The following is a 17044-nucleotide window of genomic DNA, read 5'->3' as shown; positions in this document are numbered from 1 at the left end:
GGAGTCTGTACTGGTATACTGTTGAGGATAGGGCAGGAAGGAGAGTTGGAGCTGGGCCTGCAAGGAAGGGTGCACATCAGATGGGATTTGGGGATGTTGAGAGAGGAAGGTGGGTTACTGGCATTGCTGGGAAAGAAGGGAAGAGGCAGGAAGGGTACATATGAATCTCCCATGGGACCCCCAAGCCTGGCTTTCCTCCCCACCTTGGGCACCTCCAGGAGCTGGACCGTAACTCTCTCCAGGAGGGAGCCGAGGCCAGCCTGAGCTTGCACCCACTGACATGTCTGCCACCTCCCAGGATGAAGAGGGCGCCATTGTGATGCTCAAGCGGCATTTGCGGCAGCAGCGCTCAGTGGAGGAGTATGGGAGGAACATCAAGCAGCTGGCCAGTCGGGCCCAGAGCCTGCTGTCTGCAGGCCACCCTGAAGGGTACGTGCAGCCTCCTGAGGAGATCTGGCCCAGGTCATAAGTGTCAGGCTGGGGGCTCCTACCCACCAACCAATATCCATTTAAGTCAAAGTGGGGAAAATAGGAACTATTTTCAAAAAAAAAAAAAAAAAAAAAAAAAAAAAAATAAAAAAAAAAAAAAGAGAAAAAAAAAAAAAAAAAAAAAAAAAAAAAAAAAAAAAGAGGGGTAGTTTGAGAAAACTGCTTTCTGGACTGTTGATTGGCATGACTGCATTTTATGCCTTGGTTAATTTCAGGCTGGGTGGACTAAGGCCTGGTTTGCGATAAGAGCAGAGAATGAGATAGCAAAACTCTTAGTTAAGTGAGAACACCAATTTCTTGAAGAGTTAGAATATGCTAAGAGACACTGGAAACTAATTTTGCTTCCCTTTTTATGGTCTAGAAGGTACTTTGGGACTCATACTGTCTCAGCAAAATCATTATATGGTGGAATTCATTCTAAGGTGGAAAACATACTCATCTAAACTTTTCAGTTGATTGAATTCTGCATGAATGGGAGCCCATCCAGCTAGACTCCTCAGGCTGACTCCCTGAGGATGCCATTAGGGCATCCACGGCTTTAGGTACTCAACAACCACCCTAAATGTCTCCCCAGGAACCATGAGGACTAAGCCCCCAGCACTGCTTCTACTTCCCTGAAGCACTAAGCAGGACTTCTGCTTTCAGGGCCGCACACTTAGACAGCACTGCTCCATCAACCTCTGTGGAAGCATAACAAAGCAGCTCACCATTTGCACTTGCTTCTATGAGTTTCCCAAGAAGCTCATGTGTTGCAGTGGTTAAGACATTTGGTTGCTTACCAAAAGGTTGGTGGTTCAAACCCACCAACTGCTTCGTGGCAGAAAGATGAGGCAGTCTGCTTCTGAAGAGATTTACAGCCTTAGAAACCCAATGGAGTTGTTCTGCTCTGCCCTATAGGGTTGCTGTGAGTTGGAATTGGCTTGATGGCACTTGGTTTTGGTTTTGTGAGCTTCCTAGTGTGAGGACAGAAGCAGGAGCCCCAGCTCCAGGAGGGACACATTTCTGTTATCCCAAGTCACCATGGTCTAAGATGAATTTGAGTAAAAGGAGAAACACTGGCTTCTCTCCCCATCTCTTCTCCAAGGAAAGTCACTCTCATTTCTCCTGTGTTTCAGTCTCCATCTGTCCCTACCACAGGCTGGGGAGACAAGTGTGCTGGTGCCTCTGTGAGCTGTCTGCTTTGGGTTCTCAGTTCCATTGCTGAGGACTTTTTCTTGGTTTGAATTCCAGAGAACAGATCATCAGACTTCAGGGGCAAGTGGACAAACAGTATGCGGGGCTGAAGGACATGGCAGAGGAACGCAAGCGAAAGCTGGAGAACATGTACCACCTGTTCCAGCTGAAGAGGGAAGCAGATGACTTAGAGCAGTGGATTGCGGAGAAGGATCTGGTTGCATCTTCCCCAGAAATGGGGCAAGACTTTGACCACGTTACTGTGAGTAGCCACAGCTATAGCCTTATTTTTCTTCCTGTAATGCAGTGGAGCTCTGGTAGCATAGTGGCTCAGACACTTGCCTGCTAACCAGACGGCTGGCGGTTCAAACCCACCAGCCACTCCTCGGAAGGAAGGTTGGGCTATGAGTCGGGTTTGACTCGACGGCACATAACAACAACAACAATGCAGTGGATGGATCCGGGGTGGTGCAAACAGTTAAGTGTTCAACTACTAAACAAAAGGTTAGTACATGTCAGAGAAGGTCACAGCCTTGAAAACCCTATGGGGTGCAGTTCTACTCTGCAACACCTGGGTCACCATGAGTTGGAACTGACTTGACAGCAACTGGTTTGGTTTTTTCAGTGCAGTCAGTACAAGCCAGCCGTTGTTCCAGACACACACAGCACCCCTGCCAGTGGTAAAGTGTGGCACAGAGATGCAGTCACACCCCAGTGTGAACATGACCATTGCATTCCAGGCCTGCCCTAGGAGGGTGTGAGAGCACGCAGGGCAGCTGTGGCTGCTGCCTGGCAGTGTCTGCAGTGGGATGACCCCAGCCCCACTCCTAGGCCCTGATGACCACATTTCTGTCCACCCTATGTCCAGCTGCTCCGGGACAAGTTCCGGGACTTCGCTCGGGAGACTGGGGCGATCGGGCAGGAGCGGGTGGACAACGTGAATGCCATCATCGAACGGCTCATCGACACAGGCCACGGTGAGGCGGCCACCATTGCTGAGTGGAAGGACGGGCTGAATGAGATGTGGGCGGACCTGCTGGAACTCATCGACACACGCATGCAGCTGCTGGCCGCCTCCTACGACCTGCACCGCTACTTCTACACGGGCGCTGAGATCCTGGGCCTCATCGATGAGAAGCACCGGGAGCTGCCTGAGGAAGTGGGGCTGGATGCCAGCACTGCAGAGTCCTTCCACCGGGTGCACACTGCCTTCGAACGGGAGCTCCACCTGCTGGGTGTGCAGGTGCCTGTCCCTATCACCACTTCCCACAGACTCCAGGCCACTTGCTACCACAGCTTCCCTACAGCCAACTTCCCAAGGGGCAGCTCTTGGTGTGAGGTGGGGTCGGTTCCTGAGACAGGTCTTGTACCTCAGGAGCCAGTCCCCACCACCTGGGGGCCTCACCTCATTGCAGCCTTTCCCCTCTGGAGTGGGCATCAGGGCATTCTACCACCTCCAAGAGACACTAGCTCAGGGCAGCACAACAGGGAGCAGAGCAGGATTTTCTGCCATTCTTTAGTTCAGAAGGAGTTCTTCAAACAGAATCCTCACAAAAACCCAGTGCACAAAATACATCAAAGTTTAGTTTCTCTAGTTGTTGTTATGTGCCATGGAGTCAGACCCAACTCATAGCGACCGCTCCTTGGGTTTCTGAGGCAGTATCACTACGGAAATAGATTGCCCAGCCTTCCTTCTGAGGAGTGGCTGGTGGGTTTGAACCACCAGCCTTCCAGTTAGCAGTCAAGTGCCTTAGGCACTGTGCTACCAGAGCTTGCTAACATATAAATAGAACATTTCTGGTGCCAGATGCTGTCATGAACAATATATGTAGTCACTGAGGCCTCAGCCATCCTCTGAGTTAGGTACTAATAGTACTATCTACACTTTATAGGTGAGGAAAGTGAGGCAGAGAAAATTAAGTTCCCCGAGATCACACAGATGAAAAGTGGTAGAGACAGGAGTCAAACCATGGCAATCTGGCTATATGGAGTCTAATGTCTTAATCGTTAGGCTATTTGCCTTTCCACATCAAAGCTAGAAGGCCCCAAGATCTACTGCTTTGACCTGCTCCCCCATCACTAAGGTGCCCCCAAGGCACCTCTGCAAATCCCTAAGGATCCACACGGGTCGGTGTGCTAGAAAATGCCACCGACAGGCCCTAGCTGCCCAGAGCTCACTGGGCTTTCATGGAGTAGGGACAGGTAAGCCAGGGTTCAGGAATCAGCCACCAAGGTAGGTTGGGGCCTCAGTTTACCTAGAAAGGGAACATCCTGAAATCTGTCCTCCAGCTAGAGGTGGGTTCTGGTGTGTGGCTGTTGTACCCTGGGTGGATGGAAGGTGGCAGACTTGGTGTGGGCTGAGGGTGGTGCCTGAGACAGGCCTTATACCTCAGGAGGCTGGCTCAGGACTAGGGTTTTGTTGTCCTTGGTGCCAGCCCCTTTCTTGGAGAGGTGCATGCGTAGTGATCAAGAACATAGACTCAGAAGCATAGGCAAGCCCAGCTGTAGCCCTTTATTAGTGCAAGTGGCCTTGGGCAAAGCATTGAACCTTCCTGTGCCTCATCTGAAAAACAGATAATAATAGTATCTCTCATGGAGTTGTTGTAAAGATTAAGAGTTAATAAACATAAAACGCTTAGAATGGTCACTGGTCCATAGTTACTCTTGTTATTATCCCTTCTGATTTCAAAGAGCATAGACTCTTGTCTCTCAAATTCTCCTCAAAGCTCAGAGACCACCTTGGGTGAGCAGAGGTACCAAGTAGCCTGCCCTCTCCCATAGCAGCCACTGGTGGGAGGCTGAAGATCTGTGTCCTGGGGAGGGCAGCCAAGTGGGACAGATGCCCTGGCCCATCCCAGGATGGGAGATGTCTGTGTCCGAGGGATAATGTCCAGCTTTGCCCACCCACAGGTACAGCAGTTCCAGGACGTGGCCACCCGCCTGCAGACAGCGTATGCTGGGGAGAAGGCTGATGACATCCAGAACAAGGAGCAGGAGGTATCTGCCGCGTGGCAGGCACTGCTCGATGCCTGTGCTGGGCGCCGGACCCAGCTGGTGGACACAGCCGACAAATTCCGCTTTTTCAGCATGGTCCGTGACCTCCTCTCCTGGATGGAGAGCATCATCCGGCAGATTGAGACCCAGGAGAGGCCCAGGTGAGGCAGCATTCTCCAGGCAGCTCCTCTCATTGGCCACATTGTCCCAAAATGAGGCTGGCAGACTAGGGCTCCATAGTGGGGCACCTCCCTGGAGGGACAGTCCTGGGCAGTGGGGTATAAGGGAAGCATCAGGGGGCTTCTGAGGCTGGGTCCAGGCAGGAAATTACTTCTTCCAGACTTCTACTGGGAGGATTGGCCATTTCAGGGTCAGAGAAGTCCTGAGTGTGACAAGAAGGACATCTGTCACTCAGATTGTACAAAGAGGGTGGTGACCACTGTTATCAGTGACACTAGGTGATTCACACATCTAAACCTGGCAGATCCAAGACTGTCCACCCCTCCCTTAGTGCTAAGGTGTCAGGGGACCATTCCCCTAAAACTCAGGAAGAAGATTCATTGCCCATGGAGCTGGAGTCAGTCACATGGGCAGTGAGAAACCCAACAGTTATCCCAGCTTTCTCCACTGTGGTTCCCAATTCAGTCTGTATCATTTTAGCAATTGTTGCCAGTCCATCTCCAACCCTCTGTCCGAGCGTGGCCTATCCTGATGGCCAGACATTTTTAAAATGTCTTATGGAGCATAGGAGCTCTGGTGGCATAGTGCCTAAGGCATTTGACTGCTAACCAGAAGGCTGGCAGTTCCAACCCATCAGCTACTCCTCTGAAGGAAGACCGGGCAATCTCCTTCCTTAGCTACCTTGGAGACCCAAGGAGGGGTTACGAAGAGTTGGAATTAACTTAACAGCATGGGTTTGTTTCTTCTTCTTCTTCTTCTTCTTCTTCTTTTTTTAATGGAGCATAGCTCTACTCTGATACACATGGAGTTGTCATGAGTCAGAATCACCTTGATGGCAACTGGTTAGTCTTGCTTCTATTTGAAAAAAAAAAGTCTTTATTGAGATGTAATTCACACACTATATAATCCAGCCGTTTAAAGTATACCATTCAGTGGTTTTTAGTATATTCACAGACTTGGGCAACCATCATCACAACTGAAGTTTCAAAGAGTTTCATCTCCCCAAACAGAAACTCCACATACCTGTCAACAGAACTCATTCCTGCCTCCCTCCAGCCCCTGGTAACCAGTCTTTCTGTCTATGGTTTTGCCTGCTCTGGACATTTCATAGAAATGGAATCATACAACATGTAGCATCTTGTGTCTGGTTCACTTAGCATCATATTTTCAGGGTTCATCCGTGTTGTAGCATGTACCAAAACTTCATTCCTTTCTATGTCCAGATAATATCCCCAGATTTCTTTTGGGGACCTCGTATCCCCCTGAACAGTGGAAGACACCTGCTGGGGCTAGGTGACAGGATTTTCTGGCTAGCAAGAGAGGACAGAGTCTGGCTAGCCAGACTCCCAGAGGCAGGAGGTGTGAGGTGGCCCAGGTGGGGGTTGGCCAGCAGCCCCTCTCATCAGACAAGCCAAAATGACTTTGGCCTAGAGTTTTATTCTTCCCCAACCCCCTCCTTGCCCTCATTCTTCTGTCCTTCCAGGGATGTCTCCTCTGTGGAACTGCTCATGAAGTACCACCAGGGCATCAGGGCGGAGATTGAAACCCGGAGCAAGAACTTCAGTGCCTGCCTGGAGCTCGGCGAGTCCCTGCTACAGCGGCAACACCAGGCCTCCGATGAGGTGAGAGGACTGAGACAGAGCCCCTCTCTATTTGCTGGTGGAGGGCCAGGCAGCTTCTTGGGAGGGAGCTGTGGGACGTGGTATCTCTGAGGGGATTTGTCTTTCTTCCACTTACGGAGCATGAGGCAAAGGCGTTAAAGCCATGCTAAGCCCAGTCCCTGCCTCAGGGAGCTCGCTGCCTAGTAGGGAGGGTGGCTTCCTAACTTGTGTGTATGCTTTGGGCTTGGCAACCCTCATTTCATAGGAGGAGTACATGTGGCTCAGAGAAGTTAAGTAGCTTGCCCAAGGCTGCACAGCTGTCAAGTGGCAAGACCAAGACTTAAACCAGACCTGTGTGAACAAGTCCAGCATTCTTGTCAGTACCCCTCAACATACACACTGCCTCAGATTGTCTCCCTCCTTACAGATCAGTGAGAAACTGCGGCAGGTGGTGTCCAGGCGAAAGGAGATGAATGAGAAGTGGGAGGCTCGTTGGCAGCGACTCAGCATGTGTGAGTGGGGCCTGGACCAGGGAACTGGGGGGGGGCCAGGGCAGGGAAGCTGCTGTGGGTTTTCACCACCGCCTGGAGAAGGGCCCCTACAGCCCCATTCCTCACAAACTCTGGGGCAGGGACCTCTGGTGTCTATGCAGAAGACCACAATGCGCTGCTGGAAGCCCACCTCCACCCAGCCAGCATGTACTGCTCCCTGCCCCTGCCCCCCACTGCCTGGACTAGTTTCCCTGCAGACCTGTGGCCTGGGGAGGGGTAAGGGTAAGGCTGTAGTACACCCCAGATCCCAGATGTTGGATCTGAGGAGTGTCAGGCACCAGAAGGAACTCCATCGTAGTCTTGCAGCTAGAAGGTGAAGAACTCATTCACTGCCCTGGAGTCAATTCCAACTCATAGAGACCCCTGTTGGGTTTTCAAATCAGTAAATCTTTATGGAAGTAGATCACCCCATCTTCCTTTCACAGAGCAGCTGGTGGGTTTGAACTGCCAACCTTCTAGTTAGCAGTCAATGTTAGGCACTTCACTTTGCTGAAGAGAGGTGGAGAAAATCCCACCACTCAGTAGGAGGTGTGAGCCTGGAGGGCCTGGACTGGTGCCGTGGCTGCTTGTACTCAATTATGGCAGACAGCCAAAGGTTGGGACGAACATACTCAGAGGGCCCTGATGGAGTGGCCTTGGCTGCAGGTCCTCTCTGATCAGGGAGTGTACTTGCTTTAGGGCCACCTGTGCAGGCTTTGGACCTGACGGTAACACTGCTGCAGAGCCGCCCCTGAGCTCCCAGTAGGAGCTAATGTTGAGTGCTAACTGGCCCCTGGGCCTTCCGGGTGGGTCTGGGGCTTGTTCTCCATGGCAGTGCTGGAGGTGTGCCAGTTCTCTCGGGATGCTTCCGTGGCTGAAGCGTGGCTGATAGCCCAGGAGCCCTACCTGGCCAGTCAGGACTTTGGCCACACAGTGGACAGTGTGGAGAAGCTCATCAAGAGGCATGAGGCGTTTGAGAAATCCACAGCCAGCTGGGCAGAGCGCTTCGCTGCCCTGGAGAAGCCCACCACGGTGAGCAGGATAGCCATTCCAGCAGCCATGCCTTGTGGGAGGGGGACCTCAAATCAAGAACTGTTACCGGATTATTAGGCATCTACAGACCTTGTATAAGGCTTGGCAAGTGGAGAGGGTTGAAATAGTGATAGAGGATACTGACCTTTGCAAAAGACACAAGGGAACAAACACAAAGTGTGTTGGGGTGCAGGGAGCCATCTTTGAAAAGGGTTGTCTGAGCACACGGCTCCTCCCTGTGGCTGCTCTGATCCTTAGCCTTTTTCTCCCCCCAGCTTGAACTAAAGGAACGCCAGCCCCCAGAGACAATCACTGAGGAGACTGGGTAAGTGTGGCCTGGGCCAGCAGTGGCTTCTGTTTTGTGTCTGCGGAGCCAGGAGCACTCTGGGAAGGGGGATAGGTAGGGAGGAGGCATCAGGTATTTTAATAAGAAACAGGGCCCCTGATGCTTTAACAACACTTATTTGACTGCTCACACCTGAGAGAAATCCATAGTGTCTGGAGCTTGAAGTCAGAGAGGAGTTTATTTTCCCCAAATCTCAGGAGGGGAGACCTGGTGTGGGAACAAAGGAGAAAGCAGTGGCTGCAGCAGAATCAAGCTCCCTCCAAGCCTCCCCCTCCCTCAGGAGAACCACCTTAACATGCCCTGGAGGCGGCTTTGCAGGAACCTTGTCCATTTCTGAAGTTTTTGCATTAATTTCTGATGCAGCTGCTGGGGCTTCTTGTGAAGCATCTTCCAGGCTGCTGGGAAGCCTGGACATGGAGATATTTGGAGCATGTTCCCTGTGGGTGAGGGTGGGAAACCAGGCATTGGAGGTAGGTGCTGGCGTCAGAGCATGCTTGTTTTTAAAGAAAGGCTGTGTGTTCCTCAGGGCTCAGGAGGAGGAAGGCGAGACAGCTGGGGAGGCTCCCGGAGTTTCCCATCAAGCAGCCACCGAGAGAACATCCCCGGTCAGTTTCCTCTCCCGTTTGTCTAGTTCCTGGGAGTCACTGCTGCCAGAGCCTGCTCATCCCTACTAGGCTCAGCCAGGGTAGATGGCGAGGACGGTGCACGGTGCATGCCGCGCCACCCCCCATCCGGCCTCACCCCCGCCAGGCTCAGGTTTTCTTAATTCTTAGAATAATTCCTCTCCAGCCTTCAACCCGGAAGAAACTGACATGCCAGCCCACTGACATGACTCTTAGTTTGGTTTTATCTAGTCTAATAAATTTTATTGGATAAATACATCATCATCTACATCAGGGGAAATAGTTTACACAAGGATTATTCATTTTTATACACTATCCTGTTCCGCATTTTGCTTCTAACTCCATCTAACACAACCCTCTCCGCATGCGCACACACATACACACACACACACACTTTGTCTCTGTCTCTCACACACACTCACATACACACATACAGTCACTCAGATACATACAAGCAGCTTGTCTGGTCCAGCCTGCCTCATCAAGGGCACTGCAGGCAGTGAAGTGTCTAGCAGATCCCTCCCTCCCATGCAAAGCCCTCTCCCTGTTCTCACCATCCAGGCTTGATGCCTGTAGGTCAGTGGATGTGGACAGTGAAACTGGTTCTGAGGCAAGAACAGACTTGAAGGAGCCCTGCAGGTGTGAGGAAGAGCCAGGGGTCTTCTAGGTTGTGAGGACCAGTCCCCCAATTTGTAGGAAAGGAGGGTGTGTCAGAGTCCTGCCTAAGGGGAGAGGTAGAAGGGATCCAAGAGACACCAGCTGTCCAAAGACCTAGGGCATGTGCCCCAGACTTTGCCTAGAGTAGATTCCTTAGGTCAAGAGGAGACCCCAGGAGGAGGGAAGGAGTGGGATTCAACAGCCTAGAGCCCCTGTGGGGTTTGTGCAGAGAGCCTAGGAGGCTGTAACCCACTCTGGGGAGGGGGGGATGCCCTGGGGAGGGGCTGCCTGAGAAGAAAGCAAGAATTCAGCAAGTGCCTGGCCTGGCATCGCTACTGCATGTGCCCCCTGCTGCATGCAGCTCTGGAGCTCTTCAGGGAAAGGGAGCAGCTGGTCCCTCTCGAACACCACCCCACCCCGCTCCACCCCTGCTCCGAGGGCCAGAATGAGCTTGCCTGGACCTGTGAATGGGAGTTTAGGGAAGCTGGTGTTTTAAATGGAAATAGCTGGTACCCCAACCACCCTAGAAAATACACGTACATGTAGGGTCAGGCTCAGACTTCAGCCTTCCCTAGCTCTCTGAAAAGTGCACACATACTAGTGAGAGGCCTCCCTGTCTGAGCTGCACCAGCCCATCAGGCCCAGCAGAGGGCACTGCTGGGCTCCTGCCGGAGAGTCTCTCCCAGATGTTCCTGCTGAAGCTCCCATGATTGCACGTGGGGGTCATGCCTCCCTGTCTGTGGTGGACTGCGCCCTGGCCCCTTTTTTCCCAGCAACAGTCCCCACTGGAAGGAACGTGAACCCTGGGGGCTGGCACACCAGGCCAGGCTGCCCCCAGAGACTCCTTGCCCCCTGCCACTGCCTGGCTTCTGCTGTGCTCCGTGTGTGTCTGCGTGCAATGGTGTCCTGGGTCTGCAGATCCTTTTGAAGGTGACCTGAGCAACTCCATCCATTCTTTGTGTCGAGTATGTCCGTGCAAATGTAACTACATGTGCATCAGAGCTGCCTGAATGTCACTGGGTTGGGGGAAATAAAACCTGCTTGGACTTGAATGTCTCTCTGGGCAAAGAAGGGTGTGAACCCACACTGGAGGCCCTTCCCAGAGAGCCCCCCACTCGACAAGATGGGAAAACTGGCCTGTGCCCGGTACCAGAAAGAAACCACATGGCGAATCAAATCGACAACAGGCCTGAGGCCTCTTGGAAACAGATTTCCTGCTGCTTCTCCTTCCCAGCCCTTTGTTGAGTTTTCCTGAAAATCCACAAAACTCCAAGGGAGAGCCTGATACCGATCTGTCATTGATATGAGAAAGAGAGGAGGCTGGGGCCCACGAAGGTCACAGGTGCCCAGTGGAGCTTGGCAGCCTCCTCACAAAGCCAGCTGCTAACTCTCCAGCCTGCCTGTCACTGCTCCTTTACAGAAACCGCAGGCCTCTCCCAGCTGTGCCTTCTCTCTGGGACAGGCCTGGGCTACGGGTAGCTCTCCTGCTGCTCCCATGTGTGTGGTCTGGTGTCGGTACCCCATAGACTAGATACATGTGGTGTTGCTTCATGTAAAAACCATCACTAGTGCATGCTGGCTTCCTGCTTGGGGGAATCAATGGGAGTAGACCAGGCACCCAAGCCACAGTCCAGGCAGCTGCACACAAGGCAGGCCCCACATGCACAGCCCTCCCCTTCCGTGTGTGCATGTACACGTGTGTGTACACACAGTGACTGGAGCTGCCATTCCGTGGGTCCATTTGCCTTTTCCTCAAGCACATCATTGTGCAACCAATTCAATTGCCTCCCTTACCATATTAGCACATGTTCTAATAAAAAGGCAGTCTGTGCAGGTAAGTGCATGTGAGGCCAAGCAGAAGAACAAGATATCCTCACAAAAGGCAAACCTGGACACCTGGGTTAATGCTAGTCCTTATTTCTTCAGGAACCTTCCTCCCTGATCTCAGATAAACCACCTAATATATGCCCCTGGGCCCCCTTGCCAGTTAAAAGCCCTCTCTGCAGGTGCAGAGAAGATCCAGGACATACCTATATGTGGGCAATGTATCGCATTAAAGGGAGAGGGCCCTCTCCTTGTCTCTTATTCTCAGCTCTAAGGTACCCCTTTGACTTGCCAGGTGCCAGCTGGTATGAGGCTGGAGATGGGAAGGAGGAGGTCAAGGGCTTGGTGTTTGCCCATTGCCCTGTTTGGGGAAGAGAAGCAGGGTTGAACCTCTGCTGAACAACTCCAAGGCCAGTGTCCTGAAGGCAGCATGGGTATCGGGGAGCTAGCAGCAGGCTGAGCTGGCAATGGCTGCAGACCTGCTCAGAGCCCAACGCTTGAAGATGTTCCAGCGGGGGGCCCCTCACCCAACACCCTCCATCTTATGCGTCTTCCCTTCATCCTGGGTGTGTCACACTGGGAGAGGCTTGGTAGTCCTGCTAAGCATCCCTCATGTTCCAGGGTCTGGGTGCCTCAGCATTCCCAGTGTAACACTGTTGTTGTTGTTGTTTGCCGTCGAGTCGGCCCCGACTCATAGCGACCCCTCCTTGGGTTTCCGAGGCAGTACCACTGTGGAAGTAGGATTGCCCAACCTTCCTTCCTAGGAGTGGCTGGTGGGTTTGAACCGCCAGCCTTCTGGTGAGCAGTCAAGTGCCTTAGGCACTATGCTACCAGAGCTCCTAGTGTAACACTGGTGGTGAGAGTGTGACTTCCCCTGGAGGGAGGAGGTTGCTTTCACAGAGAAGTAGTATTGAAGATGGTCTGGGTCCACTCAGGCTAAAAGGCCCCCAACTAAGAGTCCTACCCACTGTGCCCATTTTCTGGCTTTGGGAAGTGGGGCCTGCTCAGTGACCTCACCCGAAATGATTGCTGTGACAGGGTGAGTGACATACCTGAAAGGATTGGTGCTCCTAAGGGCTGTGACAACAATAAAAAGTCTCTTTCAGGGCTCATGGTTTGTGACAAGCATGCCCTGTCCTGCCTCCAAGTCCCCAAGCTAGATCCAGCCTGGTGCAGGAGGGACCCTGGGACTGGAGACCACTCCAGGAAGTGTGCAAAATCAGCCCCTCTTCATCAGATTGTCAGGGAAAACTCAACTAGTGACAGCTCACTGGTGCCACCCCTCCATCCAACCCTCCAAGACTGCTTGCAGCTGGTGTCCCTGGAGGAGGGGCCTGGGCATCTCATTAGGGCCGTGCAGATTCCCAAATCCCTCGCCTCACTTTTCTGTAGTCTTAGAGGCTCCTGTGGTTTTAGGGAAGTAACCCGTGCATAGGGAGCTCTGGTGGTGTAGTGTTAAGTCAGTCAGCTGCTAACCAAAATGCCAGAGGTTGGAACCCACCAGCCGTTCCATGGGAAAAAGATGAGTCTGCTCTGGTAAAGATTTACAGCCTTAGAAACCTATGGGGCAGTTTGACCCTGCCCCATAGGGTTATGGTGTATCAGAATCAACTCCATGGCAGCAGGGTTTTGTTGTTTTAACCAGCACTTGCAAGTGTGTGTGGGGCAGTGCCTTGGTTGAGCAAGCACTGGGGTTTGTGGCCAGGACCATTTTTCAGCCTGTGCCTGGCTGGGTCCAGCTGCTGTCACCCCCTGGCAACTCCTGCCAGCAGCAGCCTGCCGCCTCAGCAGCCCAGAGCTTTAATCAGGGCCTTGACGTCCTTGGACAGAAGAGCTGTGGGTGTGGAGACAGCTGCTGGGTTTCTTCTTGCCTGAACAAGCTTTCCCAGTCCTTCCCCCTCCCACTGTGAGGCTGAGCTGAGCTGCTGTTTCAGGCATTTTGCAGCAAATGCAAATAGCTTATTCAGGAAGGGCAGACCCAGCCTGGAAAGAACGTCAGTTTTCCCCAAACCTGGGTGTGTCCCTGCCTCCCCAGGATGCCTGAGTCAGCGGGATGTGCCTGCCTGCAGTCTGGCCTGAGCCCGGTGCGCCAGGCTCCCAGAGCAGCCACTTTAGGCTCTTTCTGGACTTCTGCCCATGGCTGGGTGTGCCCAGCTCTCTGCTATACTCAGACAGGATCCTCCTGGCCCCTCCACTTCAAAGACTCTTCCTAAGTTCTTTCCTTCAAGCTGTATTTCAGAGCATCCTAGATGTTGGTGGACCCAGGGTGATACTCAGTTAACACTGGAGGCATTTCAGAAATGGGCTTGAAGCTGATGAGTTGACCTTTGGGTGCACACGTCTGAATGAGGGAGTGGTGTCTCTAACTCTCTTAAGTCTTCCTGATGCTGAATGGCTGGCTCGGGTCACCGAGGAGTCTAGCAGTCACCAGCTCCTCCAGGTCAAGGACCCCAAGAAACTACCCAGGTGTGAGAATGGTGATAATGCCTGAGGAAGCCGCCCCTCTCACCCAGTGATGGGGTGGACCATGGTTCCTCCTCCTGTGCACGTTTCTCTCCTCCTCTGCTCACTCTTTACCTGGTGACCTTCTGCTTGACATCCCCCCCCCAACATCTTCCCTTGGCTCTCCAGTTGTCATCCCAGGATGACCACTGGATGGTGGGGTGTGGGGTTGAACCTCTCTGCCAGCCCATCCCACTTCTCGTTAGAGCCCCTTACCCACACCAGGCCCCCAGTCCAGGCAACTCCTCACTGTCCACTCAAATCTCCACGCCTCCCTTGCTCTTTCCTCATGTTCAGCAAGAGTTTTTCTCTCCTGGTTTTAGGCTCTGCTCACCCTGAGTTGCTATATGTTATCCCTTTGGCTGCTCTCAACTCAACAAATCATCTCTTTTTTTCTTCTCTTCCATCCAACTGTCTTCTGAACAGCTGTCCAACCATCTTCCATGACAGCCTTTCTCACCCAATGGATAAGGGCACAGGGAACAAGAGCTGAGGCGTCAGACATTGGGAGAAGGTTAAAGTTCCCAGCCACAAGGGGAGCCAGCCAGCTTCTCCCACCCACCCCGGAACCATTTGGCAGTGTGGTTACCTAAGGCGTGTAGCAGTAGTTTTGGCCCCTTCCATTGTGGCTCTGATGTGATCCTGCTGCCTTGGCCATTCAGCCATGTGTTTTGCACAAGCTGTAGTCATCTTGTTTAGACTGTGCACCCCTTGAGAAGATGCTTTCCTCTATGGTAATGGTACCAGGCCCCTCCCTTGCAGCAGCACTTAGCAGGATGAACACGGAGTTTGGGACCAGACCTGCATGTTCAACCTTCCACTCAACTAGGTGCGTGACTGTGGGCAAGTTATTTATGTTCCTGCCCTCAGTTTCCCTCATCTGTAGAATAGCTGTAGTAATAGTACCTGCCTTACGAGACGGGGTGAAGATTGGAAAAGATAATGTTTTTTGTAAAGCTTCTGACATCTAATAGGTGATCATTTGAGTCTTGTTCTCTCCATTTTTCTCTATCCCCCACATCAGTTCATCTCTTAAAAGAAACATCCTCCATATGAATTCTAACATCCACTGACACAGCCCTCCCAAACCAACCTTCCTAGAGTCCCCCAGCCTCAAGACTGCAACCCACTTGGCTCAGGCCTTGCTGTGTCGACGTGTGGGCAAGATCATCATCACATTGCTAAGATCTGTCTGTTTCTGGGGTGCACCCTAGCACTCTGGTTCTCTCTTACCAATGCTACCTTCAGAAAGGGGCTCCTGCCGCTTGTGTTTCATTGCTTGTAAATGTACCTGGGTCCACTGAGCATCTTCTAGAGCCTCCAAAAGACCCCATAATCCCTCACCAGGTTATTTTTCTCCTGGGAGCCTGAGGTCGGTTATCTGTGTGCTGTCCGCTATGTCACCTGCTGGCTGAGTCTGGAAGTACACCTTCAGTTCCTTTAGTCCAGAGAAGAAATGTACCCATCCTGCCCACCTCCTTCCCTTCTTGAGTTCCCTCTGTGATGGAAGCCCTGCCCCTAACCCTCTGGATGCCCAGCCAGCTTCCTAGCAAGTCAGGACCCTAAAAAGGTAAACGTACAAGTGCCATCTGCAAGACTGAGGCCGCTGTCCCCTGCCATCAGGATCCTGCGGTGTCTCCCCATTTGACTGCGATCCTGGGAAGTCCTATAGGGCCCTCCTGTCTGTGCCCTGTCCTCCCCTGCTGTCCCCTAGCCTTCAGCCAATGCTGCCTGTCACCTGCCCTCCTCTAACATCATGATCCCAGCAACCAGTGCACCAGATCTCCTCCCAGATGCCTCCCTCGGCCTGTTTCCCAAACCAGAGAACCCGGCTCGCAGTGCGTCCCTCATCCCAGGCCCCACTACCTGGGCAGTTTCTCTCATGCTGTCACTCCCACTATGGTCCAGGGCCCCCTGCCACCCTAATGTGACATCCAGAATTTCTTCCTTCTGTGTGTCCCCAGTTCCTCTGGGTGACATCTCTACACTGAGTACCTACCCCTCAGCGGTGCGGGTGTAATCTGTGCACCTTCTAATGACCTGAGGCCTGAAGCAGCAGGGAATCTCAGATCATCTCGTCTACCTGCCTCTACCTATACCTGCACCTCAGCCACATGAGTACCGGCATCTCCCCTCCTGGCTCTCTGCTGTCCGCAGATCCCTCAGCCTGCTAGGTAAGGCAGATTGTCCATATCAGATGATGGCATGATATGGAGCACTGTCACCTCTTCTGTCATCTCTAAACCAAAAGCCAAACCTACTCCCATCGAGTCGATTCCAACTCATAGTGACCCCCATTGGGTTTCCAAGACAGTAAATCTTTATGGAAGTAGATTGCCCCAGCTCTTCCTTAAAAGGCAATGGAAAGTCTTATCTACCAGTAGATGGGCTCCTCTGCCCAACCCATGTTGACCTGGGCCCCTGGATCACCATGTGGTCCACCAACTCAGCTGCTCAGCTGGGATGGATCTGGCCTAGAAAGAGGCCAGGACAACAAAGGCTTCACGCTCACTCTGTCAGTACGTTTGGAGTCAGGATCCTAAACAACCCAGGTGCTGCATGGCTGTCGGGCCCACTTAGCCACCTCTGTTCCTTCCCCACACTGAGTGTCCACCCCTCAGCCAGCTGTCTTTTCAAACTTGAGAGGCATTGTGGGGACAAAGATGCAAACGCCGTGAGTCCCTGCTTCAGCTCAACTACTGACCTCTGTGTGATCCCAGTCGGGCACCATGTTTTCTGGAACTCAGTTTTTCTGTCATAACAGCAAGGCCTGAACCCAGTGACCCCAAGAACACATTCAGAGAAGAGGTGTGTTGTCCCATTAGCTTCCTCTGTACCCCCAATCACCTACCCAATCCCTGCTCACTTGCAGCCTGGCCCTCCACGGGGCTTGTTTCCCTAATTAGGCCCCCATAGCTGATTGTACCTCCGTACCCTCCCGGTGGCCTGGCTAGAGCTGCAGGAGCACAGATCTCTCCTCGGGTCTCACTCGCTCACCCTGAGGTACTTGCAGGATTTACAGCGAGGGCGGAAGGCTGCTGGCAAAATCTGGTTCCTTCCAAACTTCCTCTCCACTGCCATGTGCATTCCCTC

General features: G+C 52.7%; 1 protein-coding gene across 1 annotated transcript in view; it reads left to right on the top strand.

The window, feature by feature from the left end:
• The window catches only part of SPTB (spectrin beta, erythrocytic), a 105497-nt gene that overhangs the window by 79483 nt on the left and 8970 nt on the right, over positions 1-17044 (top strand). Inside the window, exons 25-31 of the mRNA XM_042781146.1 lie at positions 2531-2905; positions 4573-4817; positions 6320-6458; positions 6865-6949; positions 7803-7999; positions 8275-8324; positions 8626-8788. Of these exons, the coding sequence (XP_042637080.1) occupies positions 2531-2905; positions 4573-4817; positions 6320-6458; positions 6865-6949; positions 7803-7999; positions 8275-8324; positions 8626-8788 (1254 nt within the window). The remainder of the gene's footprint in view (positions 1-2530; positions 2906-4572; positions 4818-6319; positions 6459-6864; positions 6950-7802; positions 8000-8274; positions 8325-8625; positions 8789-17044) is intronic.

The sequence above is a fragment of the Orycteropus afer genome, unplaced genomic scaffold, assembly GCF_000298275.1.
Source record: "Orycteropus afer afer isolate SDZICR_OR568_19922 unplaced genomic scaffold, OryAfe1.0 scaffold00088, whole genome shotgun sequence".
In the NCBI taxonomy this organism is placed as follows: domain Eukaryota; kingdom Metazoa; phylum Chordata; class Mammalia; order Tubulidentata; family Orycteropodidae; genus Orycteropus; species Orycteropus afer.
Note: the sequence above shows the minus strand (reverse complement) of the source record. Positions and strands in the feature narration are given on the sequence as shown.